At 46.6% G+C, this 13878-nt stretch overlaps 1 protein-coding gene across 5 annotated transcripts in view; it reads left to right on the top strand.

Annotated features, from left to right (window-relative positions):
* The window catches only part of ITPR1 (inositol 1,4,5-trisphosphate receptor type 1), a 1104774-nt gene that overhangs the window by 600277 nt on the left and 490619 nt on the right, over positions 1–13878 (top strand). For all 5 annotated transcript variants that reach the window (XM_069206352.1, XM_069206351.1, XM_069206348.1 and 2 more), the window contains exon 29: positions 13094–13231. In XM_069206352.1, coding sequence (XP_069062453.1) covers positions 13094–13231 — 138 coding nt within the window. The remainder of the gene's footprint in view (positions 1–13093; positions 13232–13878) is intronic.

The following is a 13878-nucleotide window of genomic DNA, read 5'->3' as shown; positions in this document are numbered from 1 at the left end:
TGGAAGACGGGATGAGCACAAGAGTTGCCAATCCAGCAAATGCTTCCGCTGTCACTTAAGGTCTTAAGTCTATTTCTTGTAAAATTTTGAAGTCGCGAATATTGGGTTTGCTGAATAAGGTATTTTGAATCTTTTTTTCTCCTTTAAGATAGCAGAACTCTGAGGTGCCCTAGGGGTTCTGTAGATGACATCCTTGTTTGGTTTGGCCATGAAGAAACTCCTTTTGTTAGTGATTGGTGGTGCAGGTCAGCTTTACCAGTTCAGTTCTCAAATGTTCTCCCCTCATGCCGACTGAAGTTTTCACCTGACACTAGTAGTTTATGCAAAGTCTAGTAAAGGTTCTATTTTTCCTTTAACACAAACTTAAATTTATCAACACACAATTTCAGCTTGTTCTACAGCTTAGAACAGAGTACAGCTGGTCTGTCGCTTGGACTTATGTCACAGTATACTTGCTCCTTGTCAATGGTCAGTTTGTAAGAGTGGAAGTTCCTCCCCAGTGGGCATTTCTTCACTCAAGAAGACTTAAACAGTTTGAAACAAACATCTGTGCACTTGAAAACCACTTTATTTATGTTTTTAAATAAAACCAATGTGTTGGTATTATAGCATCTTGTATGCAAAAGGTAATAACACTTCATAACTGACTCAGCGTTGAAGAACAGGAATACAAGAGTAAGTATTAACCAGCCACCGGATTATGATCTGGCTACACTGTCCAAAATATTGGGATGATCCAACTTCCAAGGATTCCTGGACTGAAGGCTTTGTGTATTGTTCTTTTCCTTTATTCTAGACTAGCACCAAAAGTGGAAAAAATCTCAGTGCAGTGTGACGCCACAAAGCACCCACAAAATAGAGTAAATTGTAATTTTAAAATGCTACAGAAAGAATCTACAGTAGTACGAAGTGTCCAGAATGAGAAAACTGAAAAACAATTTCTATTGCTAACCACAGCGAGGGTGCAATGTCCTTACATTGGCTACCTTTACTTCCCTACTTCTTGCTTTTTCCCTCCTTCACTTCATCCTATATTCACTTTACCTCAACTCTTAAAATTAAATGACCTTTACTTTCAAATTTTTCTATGTTCACTTTCTCTTTTCCTTAAGCTTTACTGTACTATCCTTATTTTCTTCTATCTCAATTACTGTCTTTGGATTTCATTCATGATTCCCCTTGATTTAACGTGAAATTTAAATGAATGTCATATTTCGAGTTTCTAAAAAAATGTACTTTGTTCTTGCACCTACCCCAGGCTTAATTGTTTCAAAATAAATGAACACATAGGGCCAGGTGTAGCATTATCCGAATTTGCGAGTCTGTGCGACTCAATTTCCGAATCGCAAATTCAGATGCAGAACGGTGTCTCAGACACCGTCTGCGAGTCGCTATGGGGTCGCAAAGACTCACCTCATTAATATTAATGAGGTGGGTCGCATTTTGCGACCCTATAGCGAGTCCCTGCCCTCACAGGGATGGTGGCCTGCTGAAGACAGCAGACCTCCATGTCTGTGACTGCTTTTTAAATAAAGCATTTTTTATTTATTTATTTTGCAGCCAGTTTTCCTTAAAGGAAAGAGTTGCAAAATAAAAAAAAATTACGTAACCATTTGGTTTCGGTTTTTCAGAGTTTCTGAAAAACCCTTTTTGGCAACATTCACATAGGGGAAGGGGTCTCCTGGGGACCCCTTCCCTTTTGCGAATGGGTTACCACCAGTGTGACACTGGTGGTAACTGCGAATTGCTTTGCGACCGCATTCGCAGTCACAAAGAAATTTAGCATAGCGATGCGAGTCGCAAATAGGAAGTGGACACCCCTTCCTATTTGCGAGTCGCATTCACAATGTGCGAGTCAGTACCGACTCGCAAATTGTGAATGAGCATCGCATTCGGCATTTTGCATGGCGCAAACTGCGATTTTCACAGTTTGCACCATGCAAAATGCTTTTTACATCTGGCCCGAAGTTCCTTACTGTGAGCACTGCAATTTGTTTTGTAACTTGTCATACGTGCACTACTTCAAAATTAAAAATAAATGTTATGCTCAACTGTTAGCATAACCTTGCACTGTAATAAATGCGTTTTAGTAATTTCAATTTAATAAATTTGAATACTGACCTTAGCTTTAAATGCTTTTGATTTCAAATAATTTAAATGTAGCTAAAATAATTGGTAATGTTTGAGGCATGCATGGCTGTATACACACATGCTCTGCGTACGCTTGCCATCTAGGATTGAACTAAGATGTGTGCAAATTAATTTTCGAAGAAGTCTTTTGAGTCAGAAGGTACAGTGACTACTCTTACTGCTGGTAATGTGCATGGTCATCGTTTCCATTGCTGGATTGTTTTTTTCTGCCTTCCGGTTCGGATTTGGGCTTCTGTTCAGCACTGTGTTTGTGCTCTTTTCAGTCTACATGGGTTCCTTCAGTCTGTCGATTGGTATTCCTTCTTGGTCTCAGATTGACATTTGCAGCTTAACTCGAGTGGTGTTCAGGTTGGCCACGGCCCCTCGTGGTCATCACCCTTTCAGGCCTACTTCAGTCTCATGATTGTGTCTCTCCACCATGCCTTGGCAGTGTTGGAACGGACGCCATTCTGCTATTTTCCTTGTTGCCACGCAAAGTACCCTTGGACTGACCACCATGGTCTGTAATTTGTGTCTGAGCATGAAGACGACTGCAATGCCTGTCATTTCTTCTACTCCAAGAAGACCCTCTGCAACCATCGGGCCTGTTGTCTCAAGATGTCGCGTAGGACTGTAAACAGCACCCCAAACCTATTCTGTACCGAGGACTTCGAGGGGTGACACAATGTCCAGCCGTTGACTGAAGACAAGGAAGCATTCTCTTCTGACAGATATGTCTCCGATCTCGAGATCCAGGATCTTCCACCAGCTCAGCAAGCCAAGAGTTTAGTGTTACCCCCTCCCTCTCAAAATCACTCACAAGTTGAGCGGCCCCATTCCAATAGTCATCTAGCCACTCTGGAGGGTCAGACAGGCCTGCTGGGCCACCACTGCCTGCGTGCCGCGTATTTGGCACTGACCACCACCTTTGGACGTAATGCCTACCTCAAGCTCGGGTCCGAAGAAATGATTGAGGTTGGCTGCTTCGACACAGACAGCTCCCCTCTCTGTGCTAACCTGCCCATTGGGGTTGACACCTTTAGTGCAGATGTCAGAGCTGGCCTCTGAGCTGAAACCCTCAAAGTCAACCAGCAAGCGAGACCGTGTTCAGGCGATGTCAAAACAATGTTCCATAAACTCCAAGAGGATATCAACACTTTACAGACACTTTTGGTAATTCATCCCCACATGAGCCACACCCTCGCCCATTCTCCAGGGTCTGCTGCTTAGCCATCCAAATGCCAGCTGTCCTATGAGGAAACCCTGCATATGTCAGAGCCACTTAAGTAGTGCAGGAAAGCGGACAAGACCCTTTGCCTTGCACTCATCAGTCACTTCAGTCTGCTCCACAGCGCTCCCCTTCCTGGCCTGATTCTCCAGGGTATCCCATTTTCTTTACACCTTAAAGGACACCTCATTCTGACACGTCAGAGCATTGGGGGGGGGGACACCTTTCACAGTCATCTGCAGGGCGAATCTCTGGGGCTCCTGTGATGCAGACCCACCAATGGACACAGATACTGACTTGTAGCCTGCCTGCCCCTCCCCTCCAAATGACCCCACTTCCTACCACAAACTATATTGGTAGGGCTGCTGCCTTCCAAAGGTTGAATCTTCACACTGAACCTCTAGAAGAGGGTCTTCTATTTGAGACCCTCTCCAACCACTGCTCCGCGCAATAACTTCCCATGCTCAAGGCCATGCTGCATCATACCCCTGACATTTTTCAAGACCCCTTGCACACTAGTTCAATACACCCAGGGTGGACAAAAAATGCAATCCTCTCCTTCTGACCCCATTAACATTCGTGGACAGCTCCCACCTGAACCCCTGGTTGTCACTACTGCCTGTAAGAGGGCCATCTCCCAGGCAACTGGTGGTACCTCTCTACCCGATAAAGAGAGCAAACACTTAGACTCTACATGGGAAAAGGGTGGCTACTAAATCGGCCAACCATTGGTATATTGCTAATTCCATTGGGCTGCTCTCTTGATATAACTGCTCTCACAGGGATGAGATATATGGAGTAGCTCCTTCATCTCCCAGAGTAGCACACAACAAGGGATTATGAGGTCATCTCTAAGGGGAAATAGTTCCCTAACACCACTATCCACTGTTCATTAGATGCCAGCAAAATTGCCACAAGAGGGGTTTACTCTAGTATACTCCTACATAGGCATGCCAGGCTCCATATTTTGGGCCTCAAGCTTCAGGTACAGGAGAACCTACTTTATATGCTGTTTGGTGGTTAACATCTATCTGCTAGAGAGTTATAGTTGCAGATTCTTTACCTTTGAATTTATCCCAGGCATCAGCTTGATAGAATTTTCTGAGCAGTACCCCTGTGCACCATTAGGCAGCATAGATCGCCTTCCGCGTCCATCGTCTGCATCAGAAATGACATTGCAGGTTCCCAAGGCGTGCTGACGTCCGTTCTTTTCTTGCCGATCCACACAGCGCTAACACCAAGTCACTTTTTGACTTGCCCTTCTTCGACTTTTGTTGAAGATATTTTTTTAAAGTTTTGTACTCCTGGTTTGTCAAGGATGTTATTGAGGAAGACCAAGTTTAAGCCCTGCAGGTCGTGTCAATCGGCGATGTCGGGGATGGATTTGCACCTTGTGTATCTTTGGTTCCTGGAGAGTGGCCATTACCCGAAGTCATGCTCTGAGTGTCGGTCATCCATCCAAAGGCTTTGAGGGAGCACTCCATGAAGGTGATGGCGGCCTCACGCTAGACTCCGAGCAAGTTTAAGTCCCGGTCGAGAGGAAGGTCCCAGGAGCAGTCTACGAGTCCCCCACCATCATCGTCCCACTCAAAGTCCTCGGGAGGATCAGTTAAGTTGAGGCATAAGAAGAAATCAAAGAAGTTGTAGTGCTCTTCGACTTCTTGTCTGCCAGCTGACAAGACGAGGGAGCATTGTTGTTGTAGGCCTCCCTCTGCAGAGCCTGTCTCTGACCTGACTCCAGCCTGCCCAAGGTTCTGTGATCCAGAGTGACCCCTACCCTATTGAAAGAGTTCTGTAAGGCCATGCACTTAATTTTTGGGCATTCCGACACAGCTGGTGTAGTCTGGCCTCACAGAGTTGGACGGGGCCCTTTCGTAGTCCACAGTGGTGGCTTCTGCCTCGGTTCTTAGGAGCACCTTTGGATCCATGCCTAGATCCAGACCGGTGCCGGTCGTACCACCTCGACCAACACTTCTGGCATTGCCTGTGGCCCCAAGCGGCACCATCCCCATTCTTAATTCGACTGAGACATTGAGCCGGATGCTGGCAGAAGCCTTGCCTCCTATACCAGATCCTGAGCCCTTTCCTACAGGTTAGGTTACAGTGAAGAATGGGAGGGGTCCCTAAACTTTTTAGAATACCCTATGGACTGGCATGCAAACTTGGGTGAAACAAGTGGACTAGCTACCTCTCCAGATACTGGCATGCTTTCTCCCTCTACCATGGCTACTGAGGAGGGAGCTTCTTATTCAGTGGTGAGCGCAGAACAGCTGGGTTCCTGGACCTTGAGTTGCATTCGGTGGCAGTCAGGACTAACCTCCTGATAGGTGCTTCTACCTGGAGCTTCATCCTCCAAACCCCTCCTCTCATTCAATGAAACCCTTACAGATGCCATACTGGCTTCCTGGTCTAAACCCAGCACAGGGTCTCTTGTGAACAGGACAGTTGCCTGCTGTCATCGCCCTGCTCCAGGCAACCCAGGTTTCCTGATGCAGCATCCCACCGCTGACAGCTTGGCTATCCAAGCCTTTACCTCCCATGGCGTTTTTGCTTCTGCACCCCTCGATAGGGAATCCAAAAGGCAGGAGACACAATTGGGAAGAGGTTTTGTTCCTCCAGCCTTTGTTTGTGGTCTTTTAGGCCGTTATTTCCACACGCTGGGGGATACAGTTGTGCAAGTGCTGCTACAGGTACTTGAAGAGGCTTGGGCAATCTGATGTGGACTGGACACAACCGACTCACTGGGCAGAGCAGTTGCACCAATGGTGGCCCTGAGGCGCCATACCTGGTTGTGGACGTCTGGCTTTATGGGAGATGTCCAAGCTAATCTTATGGACATGCCCTTTGATGGTACCCATCTCTTCAGATAGAAAACAGACTCAGTGCTCGATCGCTTCAAGGATTCTTATGCTACAGCCAGGTCCTTGGGCCTCACGCAGCCCCTCGTTTCCCCCTCAGTCTGCTTTACGCCCCTTTCATAGCTTCGGAAGTGGCACCCAACAACGTCTGTTCCCAGCCAGCCACCATGCCATGCATACTGCCCAGTCTCTGTGTGGCCAGGGACGTGGGATCCATAGATCTTGTGAATCGGGGAGCCAGCAGTCTGGCCAGTCCATCCCCCCTTCTGCAGCATCCTCTAAACCTTCCTGGTCTGACTCTTTCCCCCAGCATGGGTCAGTCAGAGGCAGGATTCGCCATCACCTGCTCCACTGGCAATCCATCACGTCAGGCAGATGGGTTTCGCAGATAGTCCTAAGGGGCTACCTCCTCCCCTTCAAGACTGCCCCTCCCCTTCAAAACTACCTTTACCCTTCAAAACTATCCCTCCAGCCATGCCACCATCCTACAGTAGGATGATGGAGGATCGCTTGGCACTTCTCCAAGAGGGTAGAACAGCTCTCTTGGCCAAGGGAGTCTTAGAGAGTGGGTCCTTGTGCCAGAAGTAGATCGTCATCGCTGTTCCTGCTGCTTTCTGGTGCTGAAAAACAAGGTCCTCCACCCTATCCTAGACCTGCGGACCCTCAATCTTTTCCTCAAGAAGAAGTTCAAAATACTCACTCTGGCTCAGGTTCTATCAGCCGTGCACCCAAGAGACTGGATGGTAGCATTGGACTTGCAGGCCGCTTATTTCCTTATTCCCGTCTTGCCTGCTCATAGACGTTACTTGAGGGTCATCATAGGCCACAAGCACATTTAGTTCACAGTGCTCCCCTTTGGTCTTACCAGCACCCCTCTGGTGTGCACCAAGGTGATGGCTGCGGTCACGGTTCAATTGCGCAGATCAGGGTTTGAAGTCTTCCCCTATCTTGACGACTGGTTGTTGTCTCGCACCTCCAGACTATAGTGGACCCTCCTGCACTCACTGTTTTTACTATAAATGTGCCAAATTCACACCTGGCTCCTTCTCAGATGCTCCCTTTCATTGGAGCTGTTCTGGATACAGTGCAGTTTCTGGCTTATCCTTCCAAACGGCAAGTCCAAGATATTCAGGCTATGATACAGATGTTTCAGCCCTTATCTTAGATTTTGGTGAGACTGACTGAGGCTGCTGGGCCTCATGGCCTCCTGCAAGTGACCTATCTGATGGCATATGTCGGCTCTGCAGTAGGTCCTGTAGTTCCAGTTGACGCAGCATCAGGGGAATCTGACATGGTCCAGATCTCAGAGGGAACTGCACGAGATCTGCAGTAGTGGTTAAGCACTGATTGGGTCAGAGGCAGATCCCTCGCCTTTCCACAACCAGAACAGACATTAGTAACAGATGTCGCTCCTGCAATGGGGTGGGCATCTGGGAGAGGGGGAGATCAGTGGCTTCTCGTCTCTGTTGGAGTCCGTACTCCATTTCAACCTACTGGAACCCAGTGCGATCCGGCTAGCATTGATGGCATTTCTTCCCTCTGTCAAGGCAAAGATGGTGCAGGTGTTCAGACAACACCACTGCCATGTGGTACTGCAGGGTGGGGTCGTGGATCCTCTGTCCGGAGCCTTTGTGCCTCTGGACATGGCTGGAACCGCAGGGAATATCCATGGTGTTTCAACCTCTGATGGGCCTTCTGAAAGCCAGTGCAGACAAACTCAGCCACAAATGTCTACCGGATCACAAATGGCCTCTCCATCCGGAGGTGGCACAAGGTCTTTCAGCAGTGGGGAGAGCCTTGGTTAGATCTTTTTGCTGTGGCAGAGAACGTGCAATGTCATCAGTTCTGCACATTGGAGTTTCCAAGGCTGCAATCGCCAAGATGCTTTTCGTCTTGAGTGGAATTCAAGCCTCCTGTACGCCTTCCCGTCCATACCACCTGTGCCCAGAGTTATCAAAAAGATCAAGAACAACCAGGCCCAAGTAACCCTTGTAGCTTTGGGTTGGGCACGGAGAGTGTGGTATCTTGAGCTGTTGAGCATCTTGATCGATCCTCTGATCACATTGCCTATTGGGAGGATCTAAAATTGTAGCAGCAGGGGAGGTTTCTGCACCTGAACCCATCCACTGTCTGCCTTCTTGCGCAGAGATTGAGAAGTGGCAGTTGACAGCTTTTGAACTTCCACCTGAAGTCTGTAACGATATCTTGGCAGCCAATCGTCTCGCCACCAAAACAGTATACGCCTATTGTTGGAAGAAATTTGGAAGAAATTTGTGACATGGTGCACAGAAAAGTCTAACCACCTTTTTGCCTTTCTCTCTGAGGTTCTGTTTATACATTCTTTGGCCCGGCAGTGCTCTGCTATGGGCACTCTCAAAGATTACTCATATGCTATCTTGGCCTGATCAACCTTCTATAAGTCCCAATTGTGCATATGTTCCTTAAAGACCTTACACATAGGTTTCCTCCATCACCATTCGTTATACCCCAATGGGATTTGGTTTTGACCTTTCTGATGTGCGCTCCTTTCAAGCCTCTTCACAATTGTTCTCTCAGGCTTCACTCTGAAAACAGCCTTTCTAGTGGCGTTATATCTCCCCACAGGGTGAGTGAGCTGCAGGCATTGGCCTCTAAGCCACCCTAACTTTCCATCTACCCTGATATAGTGGAGCTTTGCACTAGGGCCTCCTTTTTACCAAAAGTGGTTACTCCCATTCATGTAGGCCAATCCATCAGTTTACCTAAATTTTACACACTCCCCCACACCCTTCTAAGGAAGAGGAGAGACTCCACCGCCTGTTCCCAAAAAGAGCGTTGCTGTTCTACTTTGATCGTACAAGAGACTTCTTGGTGGATGATCGACTCTTTATTGGTTATGTGGGTGCAAAGAAAGTTCGGGTAGTGCAGAATTGGACCATCTCCAGATGGGTCTCGCTCAGCATTAAGATCTTCTATGCTCTGGCCAAAAAGCAACCATCTTAAGGATGCAAGCCCATTCTGCCAGAGCTACAGCTGCAACCACTGCCTTATCACTTGGAGTTCCAGTCCTTGACATCTGTCAGGCGGCAAAGTGGGCTTCTCTGCAAACATTTACCAAACACTATTGCCTTGACAGTCAGGTCCGTAGGGACAGGTACTTTGAGTATCTGGTCCTTCAGGACTTTGTATTATGTTTTTAGTTCGCAGACCCACCTCGAGTGATCGTATTGCTTAAGTATCTATTCAAAGGTAAGGAGTCTCGAAACTAGAAGTCTCTATCAGATGAACAAGTTACTTACCTTCGGAAATGCCTTAACTGGTAAAGACACATTGTAGTTGCCGATTCCTTAATGACCCACTCATCCTCCATGCTCTGTGAACTTATTTCTAGGGACAGGGACTTCCCTGTCAAGGCCTTAGTTTTGATACACCAGTACTAAGTTTTCTTCATGGCTCTGTACTTCGGGCATGGAAAGTTGTGAAAAGAAACAGACGTCAGTGCACTGGGATGGTGCCTTTATCAGATCCGCAACGTCGTACCCAGCGCAGACGCTGATCCCATCAATGCCACTTAAGGGCGCGCAAGGGTTCTGCTCCGAAAATTTTCTTGATCAAGCTGACACCTGAGGGAAATTCAAAGGTAAGGAGTCTGCAGCTAAAATATGTCTCTAACAGATAAGGCACTACCGAAGGTAAGTAACTTGTTCATTCAGTCTGTAGGGGGACCAGACTCCAGAGACATTTCAAAAAGTTACAGAGACTGCAACAGCTATTGGTGCACTTAATATACCTGCTCCTTGTGGCTCCTTTTGTTGCATACCCTACCGTGGAGACTCAAAGACCACCTCCCCATCTTATCAACATCTACAGGCCCCGCAGCCCTCTCCTGGAGGCCACTTCAGGGGAACAGAGGAAATAATTCAAAAGACAGAGTTAAACCACTTAAGGGACCTGATTGCCCAAAATCAATGGGAGTCCAGAAACCAGGGCCTCCACATCAATTACCTGGAGTTCCTAGCCCTTCACTTAGTGTTGGAGGCTTTCCTACTTCACCTGACAGATAAGGTTGTTCTTGTCTGGATGGACAGTAACAGCCGTGTACTACCTTCATAAATAGGGTGGCGTCCGGTCTCGGCTCTCGCACCTAGCCCAGAGCATTTGGCGCTGGGCTCTCTGCCACAGAATCCACCTGTTAGTGGAGTACCTTCTGGGATTGGACAACTACTTTATCAACATCAGCAGGGTGCACCAACAAATCCATGGCCAAGAACTTCACCCGCACGTTGTCTTCCAGTGCTGCCGGTCATGGGGCTTCCCACAAAAAGGCCCCTTCACCACTTCAGAAAATGCCAGATGCCCAAACTTCGCCTCCAGTTTCGGACAATCAAACAGCAATGCATTATGGATGAGTTGGTGAGGGGTATTTGCCTATGCCTTTCTGCCTCTCCTAATCCCATTTGTGGTTCAGAGGATTGAGCAGACATCTTACCCTCATCCTGGTGGCTCCAACATGGCCCACCAGCCCTGGTTCACGACTCTACTTGATCTCTTGCTGATTCCACATGAGACACCCCAACAGGCTTTACCCTCTCAATCAGAACCATGGAGAAACTGGGCACCTTGACCCGAGGTGTTTCAATCTTCCAATTTGGCTCCTGAGGTCCTAGAATTTGGGTGCCATAATCTTCCACCTGAATACATGCATATTCTCAAGGAAGCACGCATACCTACCACCTATGCCTGCTATACTGCCAAATGGAAGAGGTTTGTGTCTACTGCCATTCCAAATACATGGACACTTTAACAGCCACAGTGCAGGATGTTGCCTGCTATTTCCTTCACTTGCAGGTTTGCGGACTGGCATTCACCTCTACATAGCTACACCTGGCTGCTGTGGCCGCCTAGCTTCAGACTAGTCAACAGATCTGTCTTCAGGGTTCCAATCATTAAGGATTTCAAGGAGGGAATCAAGAGTGAGTCTACCTCAGTTCCCACCATCCTCGGCTTGGAGCCTCAACAATGCTGACAAGATTCATCCATTTGAGCCCCTCCACTCCTGCCTCCTTCAGTACCTCTCCGGGGAGTTTGCACTTTTGGTCGCCATCGCTTAGGCATGTTCGTGAGCTACTGGCACTAACCTTAAAAGAACCTTTCTTCTGAGTACATAAGGATAGGGTTGTCTTCTGCTCTAGCGCCACATTCCTCTACAAAGAGATATTCAAGTTCCACCTTAAAATATCCATTGAACTCCCTATCTTCTTCCCACAACCTGACTCTGTTGCAGAATGGGCATTCCATAATTTAAATGTGCCCTTATTCTCTACATTGACAGAAGTAAACCACTTGAACACACAACTTTGTTGCTTTCTCCAAACCACATGAAGGAAAGGCTCTGTCCAAATCGGGCATTGCCTGATGGATTGTGAGGTGCATCCAAACATACTATGCTAAAGCTAAAAGAACTTTGCCCATTGCGTCTAAAGCCCACTCTACTCTGGAGAAAAGGAACCTCTACGTCCGCTTTTGGAGCATTCCATTCCATTAACTTATATATGCAAAGCAGCTACCTAGTCTACACCACTAGTTTACAAAACATTACTGCGTTGATGTCCTGGCCCACCAACAAGTCAGTGTTGGCCAAGCAGTACTCTGTACACTTTGTCTACTGCAATACCCAAAGGCTACCCACTGCTTCTCAGACGGCTGCACTACAGCCTGTGCACATTGCGTATCTAAGCCACACATGCCTCAAACAGAAAATGTTACTTACCTAGTAAGCATCAGCTCGTGGCATTTAGACCTGGAGTTTTGCATGCACCCACCCTCCTCTCAGAACACTGGTGTTTGTTACTTTCACTCCTTTGGCATGGACATCTCACTATACTTTGTTTTTTGCTTCACGTTTCATCCTCACTCTTCATGCGGGAAAACAATCTAATAATGGAATCAATGAACATGCGCGTTAGCAATGAAAGGAGGAGTCACAGTATCTCATGACTCGAACATTTCTTTGACGAAAGACAACTTGCACACATCCAAGCCCAACACTAGATGGCAGGATTATGCACAGCATGTGAATCTGCAGCACTGCATGCCTCAAATATATACGTTCTAGGTAAGTAACATTCCTTTTTTAATCAACAACAGAAATTATTTGACAAAACATTTGACAGTTAATCAGCATTTGTCAAGTTACTACAATTAAGTTCTTATGAGCCAATCTGCCCAAATAATTATTTTAATGCCCCATGGTTCAATGTCTGATGGGTCATTCTCCCTCAAACTGTGTGTTTTAACTTCTTAGTTGAGAACTTGATGGAATGTTGACCTTCCACTCATATCACACCTCAAAATTGTACCACCCGACTCAAAACCTCCTCTGTTAACCTGTGCTTCCTTAACAATACTGATTGCACCCCTCTGCTAATGTGTCAAAAGGATGAAGTCTCTATGCCTATAGTTTGAACCTTCTCCTATTACACTCCTAAATCATGGAACGATCTGCTTCTACACATAAGAGCCCCCCCAATATCTATTGAATTCCTCAAGATGCTGAAGATCTGGCTTTTCCAGTAGTCCCACTAGATCCTAGGTGTCACCTGCTCAGCACCACAATACCCTCCTAGGTGTTAGTGTTCTCTACAGATCTAGATAATATAGCTACACCTTATGGGTAAAAGAATGTGGCACATTTTCTACCCCTTATGGCTCCATATGTGAAAGAATGATTTTTCAGTCATTTCAGATCCTGTACCTGAAAAAAAGCCAAGGGATGTATCCGTCCTCTGCTCTAGTATGGTGTAGCTTATTTTCATGATCCTAGATGTGTAGTCTGATATCCTTGCATACTCCATGTAATCTTCCAGAGATACGGCTGACTGTTGGTCTCCACTTGCAGATTCTGCTGCGCCTGAGCAGGCTATGTGTTCAGGAGGGTGCATCAGTGCGAAAGAGCCGGAAGCAACAGCAGCGGCTACTACGAAACATGGGTGCTCACTCTGTGGTGCTGGAACTGCTGCAGATTCCTTATGAGAAGGTCAGTTTTTTGTTGTTCACATGTAGATCTGTACAAGGGCTGAGTGTTTTACATTCTACACCACTCCTTAGAGACTGTTTTACTAGTCTTGTCTTTGGAACTGCATCATAGTTGATTTTAAAGTCTGCATGAGATTTATAAAATGTTAGCTATTTTTCCCAATCTTACTAACATTTCATCCTTTGGTCTTGAACCAAGTATCAAAGACCTAATTATCTGCTCTAAGCCAACCTCAATTATACCTAATGTTCAGTGTCCCAGTCTAGAGGATCTTGAATGATGTTGGTGCATCTAAGCGTTACTTCAACATATATTTGAGTCATTCCACTTCAAGTGAGCCATCCTTTTATCCCAATTGAAATGGATCATATTGCACTATCAAGCTGTCCTCTCCAGGATGTTTTGTTGTTGTAATTTACTAATTCAGATTGGGACCGTAACCTGATTATATATCTCCAGGAAGCATTCTTTGTGCTTGAGAGTAGACCTTCCCATGAGCTACAGCAGTCCTGTGGGGGTCATCAGGCTATAGTTTTCGCTCAAACTGGTAACAATCTATTACGCAGCTGTATGTACATTTCCTAACCAATTACAGACAAGGCTTTATTGCTGCTCCCAAAACATTCATTCCAACTCTAGACCCGGCT

Source organism: Pleurodeles waltl, chromosome 9 (assembly GCF_031143425.1).
Source record: "Pleurodeles waltl isolate 20211129_DDA chromosome 9, aPleWal1.hap1.20221129, whole genome shotgun sequence".
In the NCBI taxonomy this organism is placed as follows: Eukaryota; Metazoa; Chordata; class Amphibia; order Caudata; family Salamandridae; genus Pleurodeles; species Pleurodeles waltl.
This window is presented reverse-complemented; position numbering and strand designations above follow the sequence as displayed.